The sequence below is a fragment of the Dysidea avara genome, chromosome 11 (assembly GCF_963678975.1).
Source record: "Dysidea avara chromosome 11, odDysAvar1.4, whole genome shotgun sequence".
Classification (NCBI taxonomy): domain Eukaryota; kingdom Metazoa; phylum Porifera; class Demospongiae; order Dictyoceratida; family Dysideidae; genus Dysidea; species Dysidea avara.
This window is the reverse complement of record NC_089282.1, coordinates 15,703,683-15,729,136: the sequence shown is the minus strand read 5'-3', so window position 1 is coordinate 15,729,136 and position 25,454 is coordinate 15,703,683. Positions and strand designations below refer to the sequence as shown.

The following is a 25,454-nucleotide window of genomic DNA, read 5'->3' as shown; positions in this document are numbered from 1 at the left end:
AGAAGTCACCTTGCAGGGAGTTCAGTTACAAAGAAATAAACCATGTAGAGAGTTCAGCTGCAAACAAATCACCTGTAGAGAGTTCAGCTAGAAACAAGTCACCCTGTAGAGAGATCAGCTAGAAACAAGTCACCTTGTAGAGAGTTCAGCTAGAAGAAGTCACATTGTAGAGAGTTCAGCTACAAAGAAACTACCATGTAGAGAGTTCAGCTGCAAACAAATCACCCTGTAGAGAACTCAGCTGCAAAAAAATCAATCACTCTGTAGAGAGTTCAGCTAGAAGAAGTCACCTTGTAGAGAGTTAAGCTGCAAATAAATCACCCTGTAGAGAATTCAGCTACAAACAAATCGCCCTGTAGAAAGATTAGTTAGAAGAAGTTACATTATAGGGAGTTCAGCTACGAACAGATCACCCTGTAGAGAGTTCAGCTACAAACAAATCACCCTGCAGAGAGTTCAGTTACAAAGAAACCACCATGTAGAGAGTTCAGCTGCAAACAAATCACCCTGTAGAGAACTCAGCTACAAACAAATCGCCCTGTAGAAAGATTAGCTAGAAGAAGTTACCTTATAGGGAGATCAGCTACGAACAGATCACCCTGTAGAGAGTTCAGCTACAAACAAATCACCCTGTAGAGAGTTCAGTTACAAAGAAACCACCATGTAGAGAGTTCAGCTGCAAAAAAATCAATCACTCTGTAGAGAGTTCAGCTAGAAGAAGTCACCTTGTAGAGAGTTAAGCTGCAAATAAATCACCCTGTAGAGAATTCAGCTACAAACAAATCACCCTGTAGAATGATCAGCTAGAAGAAGTTACCTTGTAGAGAGTTCAGCTACAAAGAAACCACCATGTAGAGAGTTCAGCTACAAACAAATCACCTGTAGAGAGTTCAGCTAGAAACAAGTCACCCTGTAGAGAGATCAGCTAAAAACAAGTCACCCTGTAGAGAGTTCAGCTAGAAGAAGTTACCTTGTAGAGAGTTCAGCTACAAAGAAACCACCATGTAGAGAGTTCAGCTACAAACAAATCACCTGTAGAGAGTTCAGCTAGAAACAAGTCACCCTGTAGAGAGATCAGCTAAAAACAAGTCACCCTGTAGAGAGTTCAGCTAGAAGAAGTCACATTGTAGAGAGTTCAGCTACAAAGAAACTACCACGTAGAGAGTTCAGCTGCAAACAAATCACCCTGTAGAGAACTCAGCTACAAACAAATCGCCCTGTAGAAAGATCAGCTAGAAGAAGTTACCTTGTAGGGATTTCAGCTACAAACAAATCACCCTGTAGAGAGTTCAGCTACAAAGAAATCATCATGTAGAGAGTTCAGCTGCAAACAAATGATCCTGTAGAGAGTTCAGCTAAAAGAATTCACCTTTTAGAGAGTTCAGCTAGAAACAAGCCACCCTGTAGAGAGATCAGCTAAAAACAAGTCACCCTGTAGAGAGTTCAGCTAGAAGAAGTCACATTGTAGAGAGTTCAGCTACAAAGAAACTACCACGTAGAGAGTTCAGCTGCAAAAAAATCACCCTGTAGAGAACTCAGCTACAAACAAATCGCCCTGTAGAAAGATCAGCTTGAAGAAGTTACCTTATAGAGAGTTCAGCTGCAAATAAATCACCCTGTAGAGAATTCAGCTACAAGCAAATCATCATGTAGAGAGTTCAGCTGCAAACAAATGATCCTGTAGAGAGTCCAGCTAGAAGAAGTCACCTTTTAGAGAGTTCAGCTACAAAGCAACCACCATGTAAAGAGTTCAGCTGCAAAAAACTCAATCACCCTGTAGAAAGATCGGCTAGAAGAAGTTACCTTGTAGAGAGTTCAGCTACAAAGAAACCACCATGTAGAGAGTTCAGCTACAAACAAATCACCTGTAGAGAGTTCAGCTAGAAAAAAGTCACCCTGTAGAGAGTTCAGCTAGAAGAAGTCACATTGTAGAGAGTTAAGCTACAATGAAACTCCCATGTAGAGAGTTCAGCTGCAAACAAATCACTCTGTAGAGAACTCAGCTACAAACAAATATGCAGTGTAAATAGATCAGCTAGAAGAAGTTACCTTGTAGAGATTTCAGCTACAACGAAACCACCATGTAGAGAGTTCAGCTACAAACAAATCAACTGTAGAGAGTTCAGCTAGAAACAAGTCACCCTGTAGAGGGATCAGCTAGAAACAAGTCACCTTGTAGAGAGTTAAACTAGAAGAAGTCACATTGTAGAGAGTTCAGCTACAAAGAAACTACCATGTAGAGAGTTCAGCTGCAAACAAATCACCCTGTAGAAAGTTCAGCTATGAACAGATCACCCTGTAGAGAGATCAGCTAGAAACAAGTCACCCTGTAGAGAGTTCAGCTAGAAGAAATTACCTTGTAGAGAGTTCAGCTACAAAGAAACCACCATTTAGAGAGTTCAGCTGCAAACAAATCACCCAGTAGAAAGTTCAGCTATGAACAGATCACCCTGTTGAGAGTTCAGTTAGAAACAAGGAATCCTGTAGAGAGATCACCTAGAAGTATCGCCTTGTAGAGAGTTTAGCTACAAACAAATCACCTGTAGAGAGTTCAGCTACAAACAAATCACCCTGTAGAGAGATCAGCTAGAAGAAGTCACCTTGTAGAGAGTTCATGCAGCTATAAAGAAACCACCATGTAGAGAATTCAGCTGCAAACAAACACCCTGTAGAGAACTCAGCTACTGTATACAATAACTTACCAAAATCTTTGTTCTTGATGTCTTCTTCATCTGTGCTATCCTGCGGGTCGGTTATGGAAGGAGTGCTGCAGCTGCGCATTGATTGGCTGGCCTGATCAGTGGTATCCGGCACGCGACGGCTTGATCTTCGGAGCATAGACGAAGTTGCATCCTGAGGCTGCGGCATAGCCTTGACCACTGCCAACACGATATCCAGGATGTCTGCTGCTGTTAAGGGGTGTGTATTGGATCTCTTCATAAGGGGAGTTCTAGTGCTTTTGGTTTTTCTTCTCTTCTGTCCTGCATGGTAGAATCCCTGGATGCCTCGCTGGCTTGCGATCTGGTCTTGGCTGGAGGCCTCTTGGGCGAGCTTTCTTCTGCCTTGTTATCTTTTCTGTTGAATTCTTTGCAGTCGATTGTGACTTGCCTTTTAGCTTCGGAGGCATCTTGATAACACTTGACGGCCACTTGTCAAACGACTGATGCCACGTGCTACTGCGCATGTGGTAGTACTTTTATTAAGCACTGTTATTCCTATTATTGTCTTGCGTTTATGGATGATTATTTGGGACTGCCGTCATGTTCAACCTTAAAGGTATCTTTAAACTACATTTATATCAATGTTGTTAGGTGCACACTATCTTTACACATGTTTACTAAAATTAAAACTAGTTTTTGAGTAATAACCAAGAAGGCTTCAAATTTTGTAAGAAGATTCACTGTTAATTTCTCTAGAGGCCTACGTTTAGATTTTGTGCATAGCCTTATGGCTTTGTAAGTTATGGTGGTGAGAACACAAGGTTTTGAATGGTGTAACACTTTAGTGCTAACTTGAGTTCTATATAATCTATGCTAACTTGAGTTTTATATAATCTATGCTAACTTGAGTTCTATGTAATCAAGACACACGATAGTGTGTTGTGCGGCCAAGTACATCTAGTACTGGCGCGCGACAGACAAGTGTGTATTTTACAGCAACCAAGAAAACACCATTTTCACGCATCTGGAGCTTGATAATGGCAAGATGGAAATTATCCATTTTTTATGTGGAAACTCCCTTGGGATAGGGCACCTCCCATTCCAAATTTGAGGTGAATCTGCCTTTCCATCAATGAGATATATACGTGCCTTCAAATTTTGTCTTATTTTCTTCGTATTTTTCTTCTTAATCTTTTTCTTCTTATTTGCATGCCTTGCATACTTTAGAAAAAAATTGTAATAACTCGCACGTGCTTTGGTCAATTTACATAAAATTTGGAGGGCAGTAGGAACATAATACTGCACATTAACAGTCCAACTTTGGTACAGATCTGATAAAGAACAAGGGAGTTATGCGCGCTTTTTCAAAAATCCAAAGGCGATTTGTTGTCACGCCTCCAGGGTGAACTGCTTGACAGAATTACTTGAAAATCGGTCTGTATATGGAGTAACTATGATAGTGCAAACCTTTTGTGGTTTGAAGAAATCGCAGTAATAGTCATGGAGTTATAACAAAATGCCAACTATGTGTAAAAAGCGCACGATCAAGTTTTGCTAATAAGAAAGTATTACTTCTCATGCCTACCAGGCAAACTAGTTTATGGAATCAGCTGAAAATACGTATAGAAGTAGATTAATTGTTTAGAACAAGCTTTCAGTGGTTTATAAGGAATCAGATAAAAAACCACTGAGTTACACTACGAAAGTCAACTAGGTGTAACAAGTGCACTATCAAGATACTCTAATAGTGCAGTCACCCTAATAGAACATTTAGCTTCATAATAAATCTTTCTATTAGAACGTTCAGCTACAATCTAGTCACCATGTAGATAGTTCAGCTAACAATAAGTTGCTCAAAAGAGAGTTCAACTACAACCAATTAAGTCACCCTGTAGAGAGTTCAGTTACAAATAAGTCACCTTGTATATAGTTCAACTACAAGCAAGTCACCCTGTAGTGAGTTCAGTTACAAATAAGTCACCCTGGAGAGAGTTAAACTATGAACCAGTCACCCTGTAGTGAGTTCAGTTACAAATAAGTCACCCTGGAGAGAGTTTATCTACAAACAAGTCACCCTGGAGAGAGTTCAGCTACGAACAAGTCACCCTGGTGAGAGTTCAACTACAAACAAATCACGCTGTAGTGAGTTCAGTTACAAATAAGACACCCTGGAGAGAATTCAGCTACAAACAAGTCACCCTGGAGAGAGTTCAACTGCAAACAAGTCACCCTGTAGAGAGTTCAACTACAACCAAGTCATCCTGTAGAGATTTTAGCAACAAACAAGTCACTCTGTAGACTTCAGCTACAAACAAGTTACCTTGTGGAGATTTCTGCTATAAAGTTGTCTACCTGTTGGAGAGAGGACATGTGATAATTTTCATACGGTATTAATTTTTGTAAGAAATGCATCATTATAAAAAAGTATCCATAGAATTCAGGTCTTAATGTCTTCTCATTTCTGCAGAAAAAGACAAGTAAAAGAACTACAAGGCTGGCCACAGGCTGGCTTTGGAGTATGCAAATACAAAAAGAAGTGATATCTATACGAAACAGCTAAGCTGTGAAAAAAGGGTGCGTCCTCTAAAAAGCCAGGGTAAAAAAGGATGTGAAATCCAAGGTGGCAGCCAAGAAATGGCTGTGATGGTAGGTTAATGGCAAGAATTTTAATAACAACAATTCAGGTGAATTTTGTGCTAAGACCAAGTGGCACCAAATTCACCTGAACTGTCATTATTAAAATTTTTGCAATTAACCTACCACCACAGCCATTTCTTGGCCGCCACCTTTGATTTTCACTTCTTTTTTCACCCTGTTTTTTTTGGAGGCCACACCCTTTTTCACAGCTTGGCTGTTTTTGTATAGATCTATGTATTTGTACTAAACATAGAGTTGTGAGTTATAAAATAAGCTGAAGTGGTTTCCAGTGTGCTACTGTAAAAAATGAAGGATTAGTTTAAGGACTTCATAAAGAATGTTGCATAGTTATAAAACAATATAGGCTAGGTTTGTGTTCAAGTGAAAGGGAAGCACTGCCAATGTAAGTAGCATATGGATTCATTTTACACATTGTGTTAGTACAATTTAAGTAACAATACAAAGAGTGTTTGTCATGGCTTCAGATAGCTGCAAACATCCTGTGTGATCGAGATATGCTAGAGCATTAGTAAGTTATTCTTTTAGAGCGTTCAGCTATGTAAAAGTCACTTTGTAGAGCGTTCAGTTATGCAACAAGTTGTTGTGTGGAGAGTTCAGCTAAATCACAAGTGACAAGTCACCCTGTAAAGTGTTCAGCCACACAACAAGTCACTTGTAGAGTTCTGCAATGAACAAGACACCCCGTGAACCCTCTACAGGATTACTTACTGTACTTGTTGCTAAACTTCCCATAGGATGATTTGTTTGCAGCTGAACTCTGCACAGGGTGACTTGTATGTAACTGAACTCTCTACAGGGTAATTTGTTTGTAGCTGAATTCTCTAGATACATGCTGAATCTCTACAGGTTGGCTTGTTTGTATAGTTAAACTATCTTGTTTGCAAATGGACCCTCTCTACAACCTAGACTTGTTTGCAGCTGAAATATCTACAGGGTAACTTGTTTGTACCTAAACTCTCTACAGAGTGACTTGCTTGCAACTGAACTTTCCGGCATGTGATTTGTTTGAACTCACTACTGGGTGATGTGGTTGTAGCTGAACTCTCTACAGTAGTGATTCTAATGTAAATGAATTCTGTACAGGTTGACTTGTTTGCAGTTGAACTCTCTACCAAATGATTTGTACAAACAAGTCACCCTGTAGAAACTTCATCTACAATCATGTTTCCTGTCAGCTCACCCTGTAGAAAATTCAGCTACAAACAAGTCAACCTGTAGAGGAAAGTTCATGTAATAATTTTATTCAGTAGTAATATCAAATTTGAGCAAGAAATTTTATCCACATTTTAAGTCTGCTCTGGACCTCTTCCTCCTTTCTGCTGTAAAGAGAGAAAACAGGTAAAAAGAAGCCCCAAAGCTGGCATGTGCTGTCTTTGGAGTATACAATTGCAAAAATAAGTGAAACACCAAATTCACCTAAACTGTTGTTATTAAATTTTTTGCCATTAATCTACCATCATTTGGCCACCACCACCTTAGATTTCACATCTTTTTTCACCATCACATTTTAAGGGGCTGCATCCTTTGTATGGCTTGGCTGTTTTGGTATAAATGCACTTAAGTATGTGTGTATTATATAGCTATAAAATGGGCACGAGTGCATTTATACAGGTAGAGCACAAGTGCACGTTGTATACCTGTTGTGTACCACTCACCTAATAAGTGGGGAGAGTCTCACAAGACAGCTGTAACTCTTATAAAGGCCAGGTTTCTAACATCCATTGTGGGTGACAGAGCCAAATGTTGTGGTAACATTCCCTCTACAGTACCACAGCCACCTGAGATATTGAAAGATAGTACGCTATGGGCATATCACTAACTTACATTCGCTGTTTGACTCTCATCATGTAGTGCTCAGCATATACGATCACTCAATTGCCGGTAGTGATTCTCTCAAGTGAAAAAAGCAACTAATAGATGGTTTAAGTAAACAAAACCTAACTACTAAACAGTACTAGTCTATTTCTTGCTATCCATACTGGCTAAACTCGAATCAGGTGACATGACAAAAACTGGTTGCCACAATCAAATGTAATGGTGAGTATTATTTAAAATATAATAGTTTAATTGAATCATTGTCGAAATGTACTACGGTTTTATCTGGGTTCATATCAGCGGCACCAGACTAGTAAGGTGTGTAAGTACGTTTTTATATATGTAGACGAGTTGTGGCCGCCGCATTAGCCTTTTTGATCACCATTGGCTGCTTGGTAAACATTATACGTATTGGTAACGTTATGACCAGCAATTAACTTTTGCATGTAAGGCTATAAAAGAATTCGAGTAATCTGTGAGGTGTCTTTCCACCTATTAGGTGAGGTGTTGTAGTGGTCTCAGCTGCCGGCACTTGTGCAATGCTGCACAAAACCACACCCAGTGCAATATCTGTATATTGTACTGAGCAATATCTGCATATCACTCTGCTGAAACACTCTGCAGGATGATTTGTTTGTAGCTGAACTCTCCACGGGGTGATTTCTTTGTAGCTGAACTCTCTACAGGGTGGTTTCTTTGTAGCTGAAATTGCTGAACTATCTACAAGGTGACTTCTTCTAGCTGATCGCTCTACTGGGTGACTTGTTTCTAGCTGAACTCTCTACAGGGTGATATGTTTGTAGCTGAAGTCTCTACAGGTTATTTGTTTGTAGCTGAACTCTCTGCTACTACCTTGTACAGATTATCTGTATAAGGTGTTAGCTGAATTCTACAGGGTAACTTGTTTCTAGCTGATCTAAAAGGGTGATTTTTTTGTATCTGAACTGTCTACATGGTGACTGGTTTCTAGCTGATCTTTCTACAGGGTAAATTATTTTTAGCTGATCTCTCTACAGGGGGACTTGTTTCTACCTGATCTAATAAGGTGATTTGTTTGTAGCTGAATTCTCTACATGGTGACTTGATCTCTCTGCATGCAGGGTAAATGATTTCTAGCTAATTTCTTAATAGGGTGACTTATGTCTATTTGATATATTTACAGGGTGATTTGTTTGTAGCTGAACTCTTTACAGGGTGACTTGTGTGTAGTTGATCTTTCCACAGCGTGAGTTGTTTCTATCTGATATCACTAGGGTGATTTGTTTGTAGCTGAACTCTTTACAGGGTAACTTGTTTGTAATTGATCTCTCTACAGGGTGAGTTTTTTTTCTAGCTGAACCCTCTACAGGATGATTTTCTTTTAATTGATCTCTCTGCAGGGTGACTTGTTTCTAGCTGAGCTCTCTACAGGGTGACTTGTGGTAGCTGATCTTTCCACAGTGTGAGTTGTTTCTATCTGATATCACTAGGGTGATTTGTTTGTAGCTGAGCTCTTTACAGGATAACTTTTTTTGTAACTGATCTCTCTACAGGGGTGAGTTTTTTTTTCTAGCTGAACTTTCTACAGGGTGATTTTCTTTTAGTTGATCTCTCTACAGGGTGACGTGTTTCTAGTTGAGCTCTCTACAGGGTGACTCAGTTAATTGCTTGTAGCTGAACTCTGTACAAGGTGGTTTGTTTGTGACTGAACTCTCTACAGGGTGAATTGATTTCAAGGTGATCTCCTTACAGGGTGACTTGTAATGGTCTGAATCGCTAGAGCGATTTATTAGCAGTTGCATGGAGACTGTTCTATTAGGCAGATAAATGCTCTATTAGGATGACTGTTCTATTAGAGTATCTTGATCTTGCTCTTGCTACATGTAGTTCGCTTTCAAATCATAACTAAGTGGGTTGTACTCCAATTCTTACTGCAAGAACTTTCTATGATGATTATTCCAGTTACATACCGATTTTTAACTCATTGCTCTAAGCGGTTTGCCTGGTAGGGGTGAAAACTAATAGTTTTTTTATTCATAAAATTCGATCACGTAATTGTGACACAGGTCAGGTTTTGTGTCATATCTCCATGATCTTTATCTCAATTCCACAAAAAGGCACTCCTACGATGGTTACTCCATGCGCTGTGACATAGCAATTTTAAACTCATTCCTCTGAGGGGTTTTCCCTGTGGGCATGGCAGAAGTTTGACCTTATTTTTCGCAAATAATCAGTTATAACTCCATGAATGTTAATCAGATTCCTACTAAACGTGGAGCTGAGATCTGTTGTAATGAGCCCTTTAAGTGTGCTAAATTTCAGCCAGATTGGAGCATGCATTAGTGTTTTATGGTGGATTTTGCAAAGTGTGCAAAATGAAGAAATAGAAGAAAAAAGCGAAGAATTAAAACAAAATTTTGCCGCTCATATCTCGGAAATGGCTGAAGCGATTTTTTTTTCAAATTTGGTATGTAGGCTCCCCTTCCTGGCCAGCACTTCTGTAGTGAATTTGGTTCCAATTGGATAAGGGATCACAGAGCTACATACATATGTGTGAAAATCATGCCTTCTTTCTTCCTGTCAGTATAGTCACAGTGTGGCACGCCGGCTTCTTAGACCACACAACACACTACCGTGTGTCTTGATAAACTCTTAGTATCATTTTACTATATATTGGCTCCTGCTACTTTAAAATTATCATTCTGTATCATCTACACAGTTAGGTGATTTTACTAGATACGTCTATGATATTGAATAAGTCATATAATGACATATCAGCACCAGAAATGATATTAATAGATAGCTTCACACTTATGACATAGTATTGAAATTTGAAAATAATAATAGTGGCCCGTTTATTAATTAATAGTATTGGTATGTATATATATTTTATATTTTAGTCAGGAACTACTGGTAATCCTAAAGGAGTTATGTTAAGTCATGACAATGTGAGTCTATATTTTTGCATACGTATATCTGTGATAACCAGTCTGCTATATAGTTTACATGGAGTGCAATGGCATTTTTGGAGACAATTGGCTTTGGAACTGCCAAATCCACCGTTAGTTATCTACCATCATCTCACATGATTGGAACAGTAAGCATGATTTCTCATAAACTTGTAAAATGATTGAGTAATAAGAAGGGTGAATCATAGCAGTCAAAATGTGTCCTTTTATAATACAATTAAAATTAAAAATTTTGATTTGAGCAGAGAGCATAAAAACAAGTAATGAAACAAGAGATATTACCTACAACTGCTGCTCTAATATGCAAGCCTACTTCAGTCATAATTATGGCTTTACCTGCATGAGGAGTAAATATCCATTAACCTGTTGGTTGCTTTGGCCCACCCCTGGGAGTAGTGGTGATGCCACCATTTATTGAGAACTCTATTACACATATGTGTTCATATACACACAGTTATTTGCCTCCTAGCTATCCACCCTTCCACCACACCAAACTCTATTATTGCCTACTTTTCCCTAATGCTAACTACATAACATTTTCCAGGAAGCCAGCAGCGTATGTAACAATACACAACAATCAACAAGAACACAATAACACCATAATAGCAAATGAGATTACGTATTATGTATTATGCATGACACAACAATAATATAATATACAATAGAGAGATGATGAGTAATAAATAGGCAACTGAGGAAATCATAGGGCAGGCAGTGAGCTCTTCCATAAACAGGGTAAATGAATGAACATAACACTTGCGAGTTAGTATTGTCTAGAAAGCAAGTGATGATAGCAAACTGCTAAGACTTGTCAAACTGCAACAATTAATGACTAGCAACCAAAAATGACAGACATAGCTATGTCACAAACATTAATATTGGGCATAGATTGATAAAGCATAACTAGCATCTAATTTATCTGCCCTCGATCCTAACAAAAGTTGTGCAATAAAAAATTGCAAACCTTACATAAACATACAATGTACAAGCAGCCATACATATATGTGCACATATATCTAATTCATATCCAAATAGTGGGCAGGTGGGTGGTAACATTTATGTCTGTCATCTTTCAAGAACGTGGTGTGTCATGTGATCCAAACTTGTTAAACCAGTTTACAGATTACATAATGTTTGAAATCATTTCAACATTACTGCGCACTTAGGTCAAAGTGTACCTTTAGGCCTTAGGTCATAGTGTGCACTCATATAAATCACAGCAATTATATGCAAGTTCTTATATTCCTACATCTGCAGCATGCATGTTAACTTCAATTTATTGTAATGCAATAGATTACATCTGGTGCATATAATAGCTGCAGGTGCTGACATTCTTCCCTGTTTCATTACTTTATTTCTATGAGCCCTTTAAAACTCCTAATTTTTCGTTTTGCAAAGCAATTTGTGACTAGTGAACCTGTGCATACCACATCAAAGGAACTATACATATAAAAATTTTTGTTGAGCACAACCATCAATTACTGGCAAGTAACATGATTATTTCACTTTGTTTTCAGCCTTGTTCTGAAACAATACAAGTTTCTCTGCTTTAAATGTAGAAGGTGTGGTACAAAATTTTTAATGATTGCCACTATACATGTAACAGCCAAAACAGAACTCTCTATACATACTCATGAATCAGTACCGTAGAGATAAAAATTGGATGCAAAAGTGGACAACATGATGCTGTCTGTAGCTGTAGCAGAGATATATCACCCAAGGTAGGCGAAAATACACATCTAATACTAAACAACATTGAACACTAGTGCTGTTCACCTACAAACTGTTTGTCACTGGTTAATTGCCTACCAATAATTGGTAATAACTGGTCAATTGGTTTGTATATTGGCAGACATAATATGACTCAACAAGCCTGCTGGAAGGTTTAGGGTGGTACCAAAGTGACCATCAACATCCTGTCTTGCAATAACAGTTTTTACAATCACATATTTACACATTCTTTGAGGTTATGTTATGATGTTAACACTTGTCAGCAGGGGTAGTTTATGATTTACCAAGTGGGTGGGCAATAACCAGTTTAAAGGTTTCTTCACTGGTTATTGGCTGACCTACACCCCGTTCACACTATCCCGGGTTAGCCAGAGTGTTTTCAACTCGGGTTATTGAACTCGGGTTGGCACTTGTTCACACTTGTTCACACTACTGCATCTGACAGGAGCTCGATAGTGCGAGCGCCGAATAATAATTAGCTAAGAGAAGCGCATGAGCTTTTGATTATTTAGGCGCTTAATAAAAAGACACTAGAATTGTAGCAAAGAAGTGTAGAACCAGCTGAAATAAGCCGTACAATGTTAGAGACACCATGTTTAAGCTAGTGGATGCTCCTTTCTCCAGGGTTATTAACACGTCGTTCGAGCGTAATTGTCACAAAGTCTACTAGAACTACGGTACGTCATAGCCATTGAAGAACAGTTTTAGAACATAGAATATACTTGCTGTGTGGCCAACAGAAACAACTTATATTGTTAACCTGACTTGGCCAGCTCGGAATGCATTCAGACTGTATGCTATCCTGAGTCAACTCAGGGCCAACCCGTGCCAGCCCACCTCTCCTTGTCGTGCCATGCTGGACCCAGTTCGGCACGGCTCGATTGATTCACACTCCAGTTTGTTTCAAACCGTGCCGTGCTCTACCCGCGTTAGAGGGTAGTGTGAACGGGGTGTTAGACAACACTGGTTAATTGGACACCAGTGTACAGCACTATAAGAATTGAGACTATGGCATTAAGTTAGGTGCAGAATTTCTTGCACCTTCTTTGGCACAACTATTCCAACTATCACTATCATCTGGGAAACTGCCATTAGACTGGGTTAGTGCCAATGTTGTTCCAGTTCATAAGAAAGGCGACAAACACGCTACAAGTAATTACCGTCCTATAAGCCTAACTTCCATTGTTATTAAAGTTATGGAGAGAATTATCCATCGCAAACTTGTTGCTGCTCTTGAACAACACAACCTTCTTAATGACTGTCAATTTGGTTTTTGCCACAAACGCTCTACTGTTTCTTTACTTTTGGAGGCAGTTAATGATTGGGCAACTTCTCTGGAACAGCGTAGTAGTACTCACTGCATTTTCTTAGACCTAGCAAAGGCTTTTGATTCTGTTTCCCATCCTCGTTTACTGTTGAAGTTGGAATCTCTTGGAATCTCTGGTGATATTTTGATTTGGTTAAAGGCATTTTTAACAAGTCGACGCCAGCGTGTTGTAGTTAATGGGAGGTTTTCCTCATGGCTTCCGGTTACCTCAGGGGTGCCCCAGGGTTCAGTCTTAGGCCCTCTTCTTTTTTTACTTTTCATTAATGACATTTCCTCTGTTATATCTCACAGCAAAGTCAAACTATTTGCTGATGATGTCACGATCTACAAGGAAATCTCATCACCTGATGATGTTAAATTGTTGCAGTTTGATCTCTCAAGTATAGCTCAGTGGGCGAAAAAGTGGCTCTTGCATCTCAATCCAATTAAATGTGATAGCATAGTGATTTCCAACAAGCGTTCCCCAATTTTACCTTCATACCATCTAGATTCTTCTGTTATTCTACACCATCCTGTAATTCGATACCTAGGCATTATAGTTGACACAAAGCTGAACTGAAATGAACACTGTAAATATGTTTCAGCTAAAGCTACTAAAGCACTCAATTTTCTTCGCTACTGCCTGTTCAATGCTCCTTCATCCATTAAATCTACTGCTTACAAATGCATTGTCCGCCCCGTTATGGAATATGCCAGTCCGGTTTGGCATCCTCATACTGCTAAAAAACATCAATGCTCTGGAATCTGTTCAGCGTAGAGCTGCCCGTTGGGTTTCCAATAGTAGGTGGATTCCTTCATCTCACTGTTGGAGTAAGTCTTCTGACGAATGCATCCAAACATTAAAGTGGCCTACCATTCAACAGCGTCACAACTACTTTACTATTTGTTGCATTCATGATAGTCTCTACCACAGGAATTCCTTACCATTTAGTGAACATTTTCAGTTGTCCCAAGCTCCCACAAGGTGTCACCCTCTATCTCTCCGGCCTGTGACATCGTCTATCAATTCGTTTCGTTACTCTTTCTTTGTGAACAGCCCATTTCTGTGGAATACCATACCCCATACCATCCTGCGAATTAAACAGCCACCCTTGTTCCGTTTAGCCCTCCGTCGTTTTCTTTTTTGAATCTTCTGTATACTTAATGTTCTTGTTTTGTTAGTATTTATTTTTGTTCTTGTAGTAGTTTTGTTTTACAGGTGTATTTGCTTATGTCATTGTTTTTATAATTTCTGGTGTGTATGTGTTTTTTGTGGGAAGTACGCCTACAGGCTTGTCCTTTTGTACAACCCGGTCTTTTGACAAAATTGATAATAACATAACATTAAATGTAGCTGAGTTTCACTTGGCTGAAGGCATCAGTTAGTCAGTGATTAGAAAGTTCAGTTAAATAAAAAATTTAAATTCTGTCGAAATTCATTAAAAGCACTTTAGGTTGCTCCAAACTCACACATAGGTTTAATTATGCATACTTTATCAGAACTGCCATATTTTTTGTGTGATGGTGCATTTGCAGTGTTAACGGCTAAAGTATCTGTCTTTCCTTTAGAGTTTTCTAAGTACATATTGTTAGAAAGCTCAGTAAGTTTACACCATGCAAAATGCATCATGTGTCATACAGTTTATAGAAAGGATATAGCATCACCTGACCATTTTTTTTACTAAATTTGCCTGCTCTTCAGTTTGCAATGCTTTGAATTTCAATCCATACAGAGGGCCTGGGGAAATGTTTAAAAATTAAGTGTCAGGAGATTGAATTCTAAGGGATTTAGCTAGTGGTTTCTTTTATACAGTTTTTTTATACAGTTTGCAGATATGTTTCTACCCGTTCCTGTTGGTGGCACAGTATATTTTGCTACTCCAAGTGCTATTGAGGTTAGTATGTATGTATGTACAAACATATATTATGTTTATTAGCACTGTAAAGTGCGAAAATGCAGACCTTATTAAAACTGGTTATTGAAACGCAAAAATTTGGATATTGACAGGTTATTGTTTCATTGTAAATTTGCAGATATGATGGTACTCAACATGCCTGCTGGACGCTTCAAGGTAGTGCTAAAGTGACCATTAATGTTTTGGCTTACAATAGCAGTTACTGGCTACAATCACATCTTTAAGCATCCTTTTTCTTTTGATGTTAGCATTTATCAGAATGTGTAAGTTTTGGTTAACCAGGTGAGTAGGAAACAGATTTAAAAGTATCTTAGCCAATAATTGACCTGGTATAGACAATGCTGGTAAATAACCAGTTTTATCATACAGGTGCACAATACTCAGCTTAAGGTGTGCAAATTCCAACATGCATCTGTATATGTATGTGTATAGGGGTCTCTGATATCTACCATGCAAGAAGTCTAACCCACATTCCTATTTTCAACACCACGGTACATTGATGATAATAAGATACTGACTGTAATATGATACACAGGGTATGGGAAAAGATAAAGGAAAAGATAGAATCTAGGTTACTTGAAAAAAGGTTAGAGGTTTGGTTATGTTAAGGATTTATCTAAATGTGCTCTTTGCCTGATTCCAAAAGGGAGTTAGATATTTCACTGTGGATCAAAAGGGAATTAGGTCTTCTCAAGTGTAAATACATATCTGTTGGAGCTGAGCCAGTGCATGAAAAAACTCATAAATATTTTCGTGATAAGAAATTAACAATTCTGAGTCACTATGAAATGAGTGAATCTACTTTGCCTGCAACTACAAATTTGGAAGACAATGAGAAACTTGGATCATGTGGACGCAATACAAATGGTGTTCAGATTAAAATAGTCAACAAAAATAAATACAAGAACTTACAACTTTTTCATCTTACTCCACCAGAAACTTATGTAGGGGAAGTAAGCGATTTGGAATTTGTCTAATGTTTTCTGTGTGTGTGCATGTGTTATAACTTAAAGTTTTATAACATGTGAATTGCAATCTTACAAAACAGTTGAGCCTTGAAAAAGACATGGTCTTTAAATTGCTGGTTCAGTAAAGATGTAATACCAAAAACAGTAGGCATAAAATGGCTGCAGGGATATTTTTTATTGTCAATATGAACATATCAGTACTTCTATCATGAACCATGATAGTGGGTCCATAGTAGGGATTGCCCTTTTTTTTTACAAAAATCCTATTAGAACACACACCTAAAACCATGTTAGAAAGCATCATTCAATGTGAAACAACCCTATGGTGCTTCTTCACAATGAGTATAGGTCCAGTAGTGAAGATCAAGTGAATAGGAAACAGTATGTGTATTTGTGTCAAAACTGAAATTTGCCATTTTGTTCATGTATTCATGGATGTAAACAAAAGTTATCCAAATTAAACTATATAGCCATAATTACTGAGTCCCATTACATCTTGGGTAGGTAAAAACAGTGGACTCAGGGACCAAGGATCCGGGACCAGGGGACCCACAAAGATCTAACTCTTCTTGGAATATTATGGACTTCACAATATTCTATACTTGTACTAGACACCTCTGCAAGTAGTCTTGCATGGTCAATCCACTTTTTCCCCTTCGTGGGTGTCTCACACAATGTTTGAACCAATTAGAAACAATAAACACCTCTGAAAAAGTGTCTGAAGCTGACTCCACTCGCCTGCTGCACAATGAGCATACTAGCCTATTATATCGACTAGCTACTAAAGTTTAGAAACATGTGTGCATACAAATATTCAGGGGAAATAGTGATTACTACCTAAGCAAGTTTCAGTCCAGCAGCTCGACAGCCAAACTTCGTACATAATTGAACAAATCACCCTGTAGAGAATTCAGCTACAAACAAATTGCCCTGTAGAGAGATCAGCTAGAAACAAGTCACCCTGTAGAGAGTTCAGCTAGAAGAATTACATTGTAGAGAGTTCAGCTACAAAGAAACTACCATGTAGAGAGTTCAGCTGCAAACAAATCGCCCTGTAGAGAATTCAGCTACAAACAAATCACCCTGTAGAAAAATCAGCTATATAGAAGAAATTACCTTGTAGAGAATTCAGCTACAAACAAGTCATCCGGTAGAGAGATCAGCTAGAAGGATCACCTTGTAGAGAGCTCAGCTACAAAAAAATCACCCTACTTCATCTTTTCTTCTTCCTGTGGTAAAGAAAAAGAATGATAGGTTAAAAAGCCCTAAACTATCCATAGGCCAGCTTTGGGGTATACAAATACAAAAAGAAGTGAAATCTAATCCAAAACAGCCAACCTGTAAAAAAAGTGCGGCTCTCAGAAAGGCTATAGTGAAAAAAGATGTGAAATCCAAGGTGGCGGCCAAGAAATGGCTGTGATGGTAGGTTAGTGGTAAAAATTTTAATAACAACAATTCAGGTGAATTTGGTGCCGCTTGGTCTTGGCACAAAATTCACCTGAAGTGTCGTTATTAAAATTTTTACCATTAACCTACCATCGCAGCCATTTCTTGGCCGCCACCTTGGATTTCACATATTTTTTCACCATAGCCTTTTTGAGGGCCGCACTCTTTTTACAGCTTGGCTGTTTTGGATTAGATATTTGTACTATAACTGATAAAATCAGAAATATTTAAAGTATTTAACATCTGCTTCATCTATTCTTCTTCCTGTGGCAAACAAAAAGATAGGTTAGAAAAGCTCCAAAGTTGGCCATACAAATACAAAAAGAAGTGAAATATCCAAAGCAGCTAAGCTGTAAAAAAAAGAGTGCAGCCCTCAAAAAGGCTATGGTGAAAAAAGATGTGAAATCCAAGGTGGCAGCCAAGAAATGGCTGTGATGGTAGGTTAATGGTAAAAATTTTAATAACAACAATTCAGGTGAATTTTGTGCCAAGACCAAGCAGCATCAAATTCACCTGAATTGTCGTTATTAAAATTTTTACCATTAACCTACCATCACAGCCATTTCTTGGCCTCCACCTTGGATTTCACATCTTTTTTCATCATAGCCTTTTTGAGGGCCACACTCTTTTTTTACAGGTTGGCTGTTTTGGATTAGATTTCACTTCTTTTTGTATTTGTATACCCCAAAGCTGGCCATTGGCCAGCTTTTGGGCTTTTTTAACCTATCTTTTTTTTTTTCCACAGGAAGAAGAAAGAATGAAGCAGATGAATACTTTAAATATTTCTAATTTTATCAATAAATGTACAAATTTTTTATATATAATGCGTATATTTATTACAGAACTCTACATGGTAGGGTAATTTGTTTGTAGTTGAACTCTCTACAGGTGATTTATTTGCAGCTGAACTCTCTACATGATGGTTTCTTTGTAGCTGAACTCTGTACAGGGTAATTTCTTCTAGCTGATTCCTCTACAGGGCGATTTGTTTGTAGCTGAACTCTCTACATGGTGGTTTCTTTGTAGCTGAACTCTCTACAAGGTGAGTTCTTCTAGCTGAACTACGTAGTTGAACTCCCTACAAGGAATTTCTTCTAGCTGATCTCTCTACAGGGTGAATTGTTTGTAGCTTATCTCTATACAGGTTACTAGTTTGTAGCTGATCTTTTGAATTCTTTTCACGGTGACTGCTCTATTATGGTGACTGCTGTATTAGAGTATCTCGATCTCGCACTTGCTACACCAAGTTTTATTTTGTTTTAGAATTCCGTGGCTTCAAGTCTGATTCTTCTACACCATTGAAGATCCTTTCTAAGATGATTACTCCATCTGTACAGAGAATTTCAAAGCATTACCCCAAGCGGTTTTGCTGGTAGGCGTGGAAAGTAGTCGTTTTTTTATTAGTTAATCTCGATTGCATAATTGTTACACACTGTTGGTTTTTTCGTTGTATCTTCCTGGTTTTTAGCTCGATTTCTTTCAAACCACAAAAGGTTTAAGGTTCAATAGTTAACCTATTCACCCACCGATTTTCAGCTTCTTCCTGTAAGCGGTTTACCCTGTAGGCGTGACAAGATATTGGTGTTATTTTTCGTGAATAATCGCTAATAACTCTTTGTCTGTTTATCGTATTCCAGCCAAAGTTGGTACCGAGATGCGCCTTTATATCCCCCTTCTGTGTACCAAATGTCAAGGCAATCGGATATGGCGTTCGAGTTTTATAGCAGTTTTTGTAAGTGTGCGACAAGAAAAAAAAAATAAGAAAAATAAATGAAAAAACTGAGCCAAGTTTTGAAGTCGCATATCTCGGGAATACGTTAAGCGATTTCGCTCAAATTTGGAATGTGGAGTGCTGCAGTTGGAGGGCATGTTCACAGCAAAAATTGTCTTGTTTCATCAAGGAAGCACAGAGCTACGGAGGTGCGAAAATTGCGTTTTCTTTCTTTCTGTCAATATACTCACGGGTGTTACGCGCCGGCTTCTTGGGCCGCACGACACACTACCGTGTGTCTTGATATATATATATCTAATCCAAAACAGCCAAGCTGTAAAAAAAGTGTGCGGCCCTCAGAAAGGCTATGGTGAAAAAAGATGTGAAATCCAAGGTGGCGGCCAAGAAATGGCTGTGATGGTAGGTTAATGGTAAAAATTTTAATAACGACAATTCAGGTGAATTTTTGTGCCGCTTCACAAAATTTACCTAAATTGTCATTATTAAAATTTTTACCATTAACCTACCATCACAGCCATTTCTTGGCCGCCACCTTGGATTTCACATCTTTTTTCACCATAGCCTTTCTGAGGACCGCACACTTTTTTTACAGCTTGGCTGTTTTGGATTAGATTTCATTTCTTTTTGTATTTGTATACCCCAAAGCCGGCCTATGGCCAGCTTTGGGACTTTTTTAACCTATGTTTTTTTTCTTTACTACAGGAAGAAGAAAAGATAAAGTAGATGTACTTTAAATATTTTATCAGTAAATGTACAAATTATATATGCTGTATAATACATATGTGACCGGATTTGCGAAAAGGGGTCTTCCACACACATCCAATTTTCCAACTTTGACAATTGATAACTTCAGATTGGAAAGAGCTATTACCTTGAAATTTGGACAGTGGTGAGCACCACTATAGCTGAATACATGGTGAAATTTTCAGGTTAATATGTTACTTGAACACTGAGTTATGGTCTCCAACGTTTATGGAATTGGATGTTTGTGGAAGACCCCTTTTCGCAAATCCGGTCACATATATTGATTACAGAAATCTCCATGGTGGTTTCTTTGTAACTGAACACTCTACAAGGTGACTTCTTCTAATTGCTCTCTCTACAGGGTGAATTGTTTGTAGCTGAACGATCTACAAGGTAACTTCTTCTAACTGATCTCTCTACAGGGTGATGTGTTTGTAGCTGAATTCTGTATAGGTGATTTGTTTGCAGCTGAGCTCTTTACAGAATGGCTTCTTTTTAGCTGAACTCTCTAAAAGGTAACTTCTTCTAACTGATCTTTCTACAGGGCAATTTGTTTCTGGCAGAATTTTCTACAGGGTGATTTCTTTGCAGCTGAACTCTCTACATGGTGGTTTCTTTGTAGCTGAACTCTCTACAAGGTAACTTCTTCTAACTGATCTTTCTACAGGGTGATTTGTTTGTAGCTGAACTATCTACAAGGTAATTTCTTCTAGCTGATCTCTCTACAGGGTGATTTGTTTTGTAGCTGAATTCTGTACAAGTGATTTGTTTGCAGCTGAGCTCTTTACAGAATGGTTTCTTTGTAGCTGAACTCTCTACAGGGTGATTTGTGTGTAGCTGAAATCCCTACAAGGTAACTTCTTCTAGCTGATCTTTCTACAGGGTGATTTGTTTGTAGCTGAGTTCTCTACAGGGTGTTTGTTTGCAGCTGAATTGTCTACATGGTAGTTTCTTTATAGCTGAACTCTCTACAAGGTGACTTCTTCTAGCTGATCTCTCTACAGGGTGATTTGTTTGTAGCTGAACTCTCTACAGGTGATTTGTTTGTAGCTGAACTCTCTACAAGGCGATACTTCTAGGTGATCTCTCTACTGGATTCCTTGTTTCTAACTGAACTCTCAACAGGGTGATCTGTTCATAGCTGAACCTTCTACTGGGTGATTTGTTTGCAGCTGAACTCTCTAAATGGTGGTTTCTTTGTAGCTGAACTCTCTACAATGTGACTTGTTTCTAGCTGATCTCTCTACAAGGTGACTTGTTTCTAGCTGAACTCTCTACAGGTGATTTGTTTGTAGCTGAACTCTCTACATGGTGGTTTCGTTGTAGCTGAACTCTCTACAAGGTAACTTCTTCTAGCTGATCTTTTTACACTGCATATTTGTTTGTAGCTGAGTTCTCTACAGGGTGATTTGTTTGCAGCTGAACTCTCTACATGGGAGTTTCATTGTAGCTGAACTCTCTACAATGTGACTTCTTCTAGCTGAACTCTCTACAGGGTGACTTGTTTCTAGCTGAACTCTCTACAGGTGATTTGTTGGCAGCTGAACTCTCTACATGGTGGTTTCTTTGTAGCTGAACTCTCTACAAGGTAACTTCTTCTAGCCGATCTTTCTACAAGGTGATTGAGTTTTTTGCAGCTGAACTCTTTACATGGTGGTTGCTTTGTAGCTGAACTCTCTAAAAGGTGACTTCTTCTAGCTGAATTCTCTACAGGATGATTTGTTTGCAGCTGAACTCTCTACGTGGTAGTTTCTTTGTAGCTGAACTCTCTACAATGTGACTTCTTCTAGCTGAACTCTCTACAGGGTGACTTGTTTTTAGCTGATCTCTCTACAGGGTGACTTGTTTGTAGCTGAACTCTCTACATGTGATTTGTTTGCAGCTGAACTCTCTACATGGTGGTTTCTTTGTAGCTGAACTCTCTACAAGGTAACTTCTTCTAGCTGATCTTTCTACAGGGTGATTTGTTTGTAGCTGAATTCTCTACAGGGTGATTTATTTGCACCTTAACTCTCTACAAGGTGACTTCTTCTAGCTGAACTCTCAACAGAGTGATTGATTTTTTTTGCAGCTGAACTCTCTACATGGTGGTTTCTTTGTAACTGAACTCTCTACAGGGTGATTTGTTTGTAGCTGAACTCTCTACAGGGTGATTTGTTCATAGCTGAACTCCCTATAAGGTAACTTCTTCTAGCTAATCTTTCTACAGGGCGATTTGTTTGTAGCTGAGTTCTCTACAGGGTGATTTGTTTGCAGCTGAACTCTACATGGTAGTTTCTTTGTAGCTCTACAATGTGACTTCTTCTAGCTGAACTCTCTACAAGGTGACTTGTTTCTAGCTGATCTCTCTACAGTGTGACTTGTTTCTAGCTGAACTCTCTACAAGTGATTTGTTTGCAGCTGAACTCTCTACATGGTTTATTTCTTTGTAACTGAACTCCCTGCAAGGTGACTTCTTCTAGCTGATCTCTCTACAGGGAGATTTGTTTGTAGCTTAACTCTCTACAGGTGATTTGTTTGCAGCTGAACTCTCTACATGATGGTTTCTTTGTAGCTGAACTCTCTACAAGGTAATTTCTTCTAGCTGATCTCTCTACAGGCCGATTTGTTTGTAGCTGAACTATCTACATGATGGTTTCTTTGTAGCTGAACTCTCTACAAGGTGATTTCTTCTATAGCTGATCTTTCTACAGGGTGATTTGTTTGTAGTTGAACTCTCTACATGATAATTTCTTTGTAGCTGAACTCTCTACAAGGTGATTTCTTCTATAGCTGATCTTTCTACAGGGTAATTTGTTTGTACCTGAACTATCTACATGATGGTTTCTTTGTAGCTGAACTCTCTACAAGGTAACTTCTTCTAGCTGATCTCTCTACAGGACAATTTGTTTGTACCTGAACTCTCACATGATTGTTTCTTTGAAGCTGAACTCTCTACAAGGTGATTTCTTCTAGCTGATCTTTCTACAGGGTGATTTGTTTGTAGCAGAACTCTCTACAAGGAAACTTCTTCTAGCTGATCTCTCTACAGGGAGATTTGTTTGTAGCTGAACTCCCTATACATGATTTGTTTGCGGCTGAATTCTCTACATGATGGTTTCTTTGTAGCTGAACTCTCTACAAGGTAACTTCTTCTAGCTGATCTCTTTACAGGGTGATTTGTCTGTAGCTGAACTCTCTACAAGGAAACCTCTTTTAACTGAGCTCTGTACAGGGTGAATTGTTTGTAGCTGAACGATCTACAAGGTAACTTCTTCTAACTGATTTCTCTACAGGGTGATTTGTCTGTAGCTGAACTCTCTACAAGGAAACCTCTTTTAACTGAGCTCTGTACAGGGTGAATTGTTTGTAGCTGAACTATCTACAAGGTAACTTCTTCTAGCTGATCTCTCTACAGGGTGATTTGTTTGTAGCTGAATTCTGTATAGGTGATTTGTTTGCAGCTGAGCTCTTTACAGAATGGTTTCTTTGTAACTGAACTCTCTACAAGGTGACATCTTCTAGCTGATCTTTCAACAGGGTGATTTGTTTGTAACTGAACTCTCTACAAGAAAACTTCTTCTAACTGATGTCTGAACAGGGTGAATTGTTTGTAGCTGAACTCTCTACAGGGTGATTTGTTTGTAGCTGATCTCTATACAGGTTACTTATTTCTAACTGATCTCTTGAATTCTGTTCAGGGTGACTGCTCTATTAGGATGACTGCTCTATTAGAGTATCTCGATCTCGCACTTGCTACACCAAGTTGGATTTCGTGTTATAACTCCGTGGCATTAAGTCTGATTCTTCTACACCATTGAAGAGCCTTTCTAAGATGATAACTCCATCTGTACAGCGATTTTCAAAGCATTACCCCAAGTGGTTTATCTGGTAGGCGTGGCAAGCATAATAATAATAATAATAATAAAATAATAATAAAAAATTTGCTAATCTCGATTGCGTAATTGTTACACACTGTTGATTTTTTCGCTGTATCTTCCTGGTTTTTAGCTCGATTTTTTTTCAAACCACAAAAGGTTTGAGGTTCAATAGTTAACCTATTCACCCACCGATTTTCAGCTTCTTCCCATACGCGGTTTACCCTGTAGGCATGACAACATATTGGTGTTATTTTTCATGAATAATCGCTCATAACTCTTTGCCTGTTTATCGTATTCCAGCCAAAGTTGGTACCGAGATGCGCCTTTATACCCCCCTTCTGTGTGCCAAATTTCAAGGCAATCAGATATTGCGTTCGCGTTTTATAGCGGTTTTTGTAAGTGTGCGAAAAGAGGAAGAAAATAAGAAGAAAAAAAACGAAGAAACTAAGCTAATTTTTGAAGTCGCATATCTCGGAAATGCTTGAAGCGATTTCGCTCAAATTTGAATGTGGAATACTGAAGTTGGAGGGAGTGTCCACAGCAAAAATCGTCTTGTTTCATTAAGGCAGCACAGAGCTACGGAAGTGCGAAAATTGTGTTTTCATTCTTCCTGTCAATATACTCACGGGTGTTGCGCGCCGGCTTCTTGGGCCGCACGACACACTACCGTGCGTCTTGATATTATATATATGTATGTATATGAATAATTTGTGCATACAAATAGCTATTAACATATAGTTATTCCGTCAAAAATTTTCATTGGTTGTGCTAGCAAAAAAAACAGGCTGCTTTGAAATTATAATAGACGAAAATTTACTACACTGAAATTTTCCTGATTTATAGTATACAACCATTATTGTGAATGATGCATGTAGCAAAATTAGTTACAGACTAGCTATATAGAATGTGAATACAGGTAATACTTTTGGCAGATTGTATGCTGTGGTAGAAATGTTTTCATGGGCTACCTTAATTTGGAAAAGAAGACAAAGGAAACTATTGATGATGAAAGATGGTTACACACAGGAGACATTGGCTGGCTTGATAGTGTGAGTATACTTTGCTTTAATTTAAATTTTCTATTCACACTTGTACATGTAGGAAAACTATTTGCAAATTGTCTGTCGAATTGATGGTAAGTGGCATGTATTTTTAGAGATTGTAATTGACTGTATATCTAGACTTGATTGAAATGGCTGGAGGAGAAAAAATTGTCCCAATAGAAATAGAAGAGCGTGTTAAAAGTGAACTTGAGTTTCTGAGTAATGTGGTATTGATAGGACATCAAAGGGAATACCTGACATGTCTACTGACACTCAAGGTGAAGACACGCTTGACTAGTAAGAGGCTAGTAGTGTTGTTCCTGTACATAGTGTGTTGTGGATCCTGATACTGGAGAAGCCACAGATGACCTTCAACCACAAGTGATAAGGATATTTGAAAAGTTAGGTAGTACATGTACAACAGTGTCACAAGTGATAAAGACAAGAGACAAAGCAGTGTTCAAGGCTGTCCAGGAGGGTATTAATCGTTACAACAATTACCAAAACATTTTTGATATTCAAAAGGTACTATAGCTAATAATTTATCGAAACCAAGCTGTAAAAAAAGAGTGCGGTCCCTAAAAGGCCAAGGTGAAAAACATGTGAAATCCAAGGTGGCAGCCAAGA

The 25,454-nt window shown here is 38.5% G+C and overlaps 2 protein-coding genes across 2 annotated transcripts in view; both read left to right on the top strand.

Annotated features, from left to right (window-relative positions):
• Positions 1-15,763, top strand: part of LOC136237614 (long-chain-fatty-acid--CoA ligase ACSBG2-like) — a 41,834-nt gene extending 26,071 nt beyond the window's left edge. Inside the window, exons 14-19 of the mRNA XM_066027825.1 lie at positions 10,013-10,060; positions 10,114-10,209; positions 14,945-15,013; positions 15,467-15,525; positions 15,570-15,620; positions 15,681-15,763. Of these exons, the coding sequence (XP_065883897.1) occupies positions 10,013-10,060; positions 10,114-10,209; positions 14,945-15,013; positions 15,467-15,499 (246 nt within the window). The 3' untranslated portion in view covers positions 15,500-15,525; positions 15,570-15,620; positions 15,681-15,763. The remainder of the gene's footprint in view (positions 1-10,012; positions 10,061-10,113; positions 10,210-14,944; positions 15,014-15,466; positions 15,526-15,569; positions 15,621-15,680) is intronic.
• A 118-nt stretch (positions 15,764-15,881) lies between these two features.
• LOC136237615 (uncharacterized) overlaps positions 15,882-25,454 on the top strand; it is a 65,096-nt gene continuing 55,523 nt past the window's right edge. The window contains exons 1-5 of the mRNA XM_066027826.1: positions 15,882-15,987; positions 24,717-24,833; positions 24,886-24,919; positions 24,966-25,105; positions 25,158-25,352. Coding sequence (XP_065883898.1) covers positions 24,744-24,833; positions 24,886-24,919; positions 24,966-25,105; positions 25,158-25,352 — 459 coding nt within the window. The 5' untranslated portion in view covers positions 15,882-15,987; positions 24,717-24,743. The remainder of the gene's footprint in view (positions 15,988-24,716; positions 24,834-24,885; positions 24,920-24,965; positions 25,106-25,157; positions 25,353-25,454) is intronic.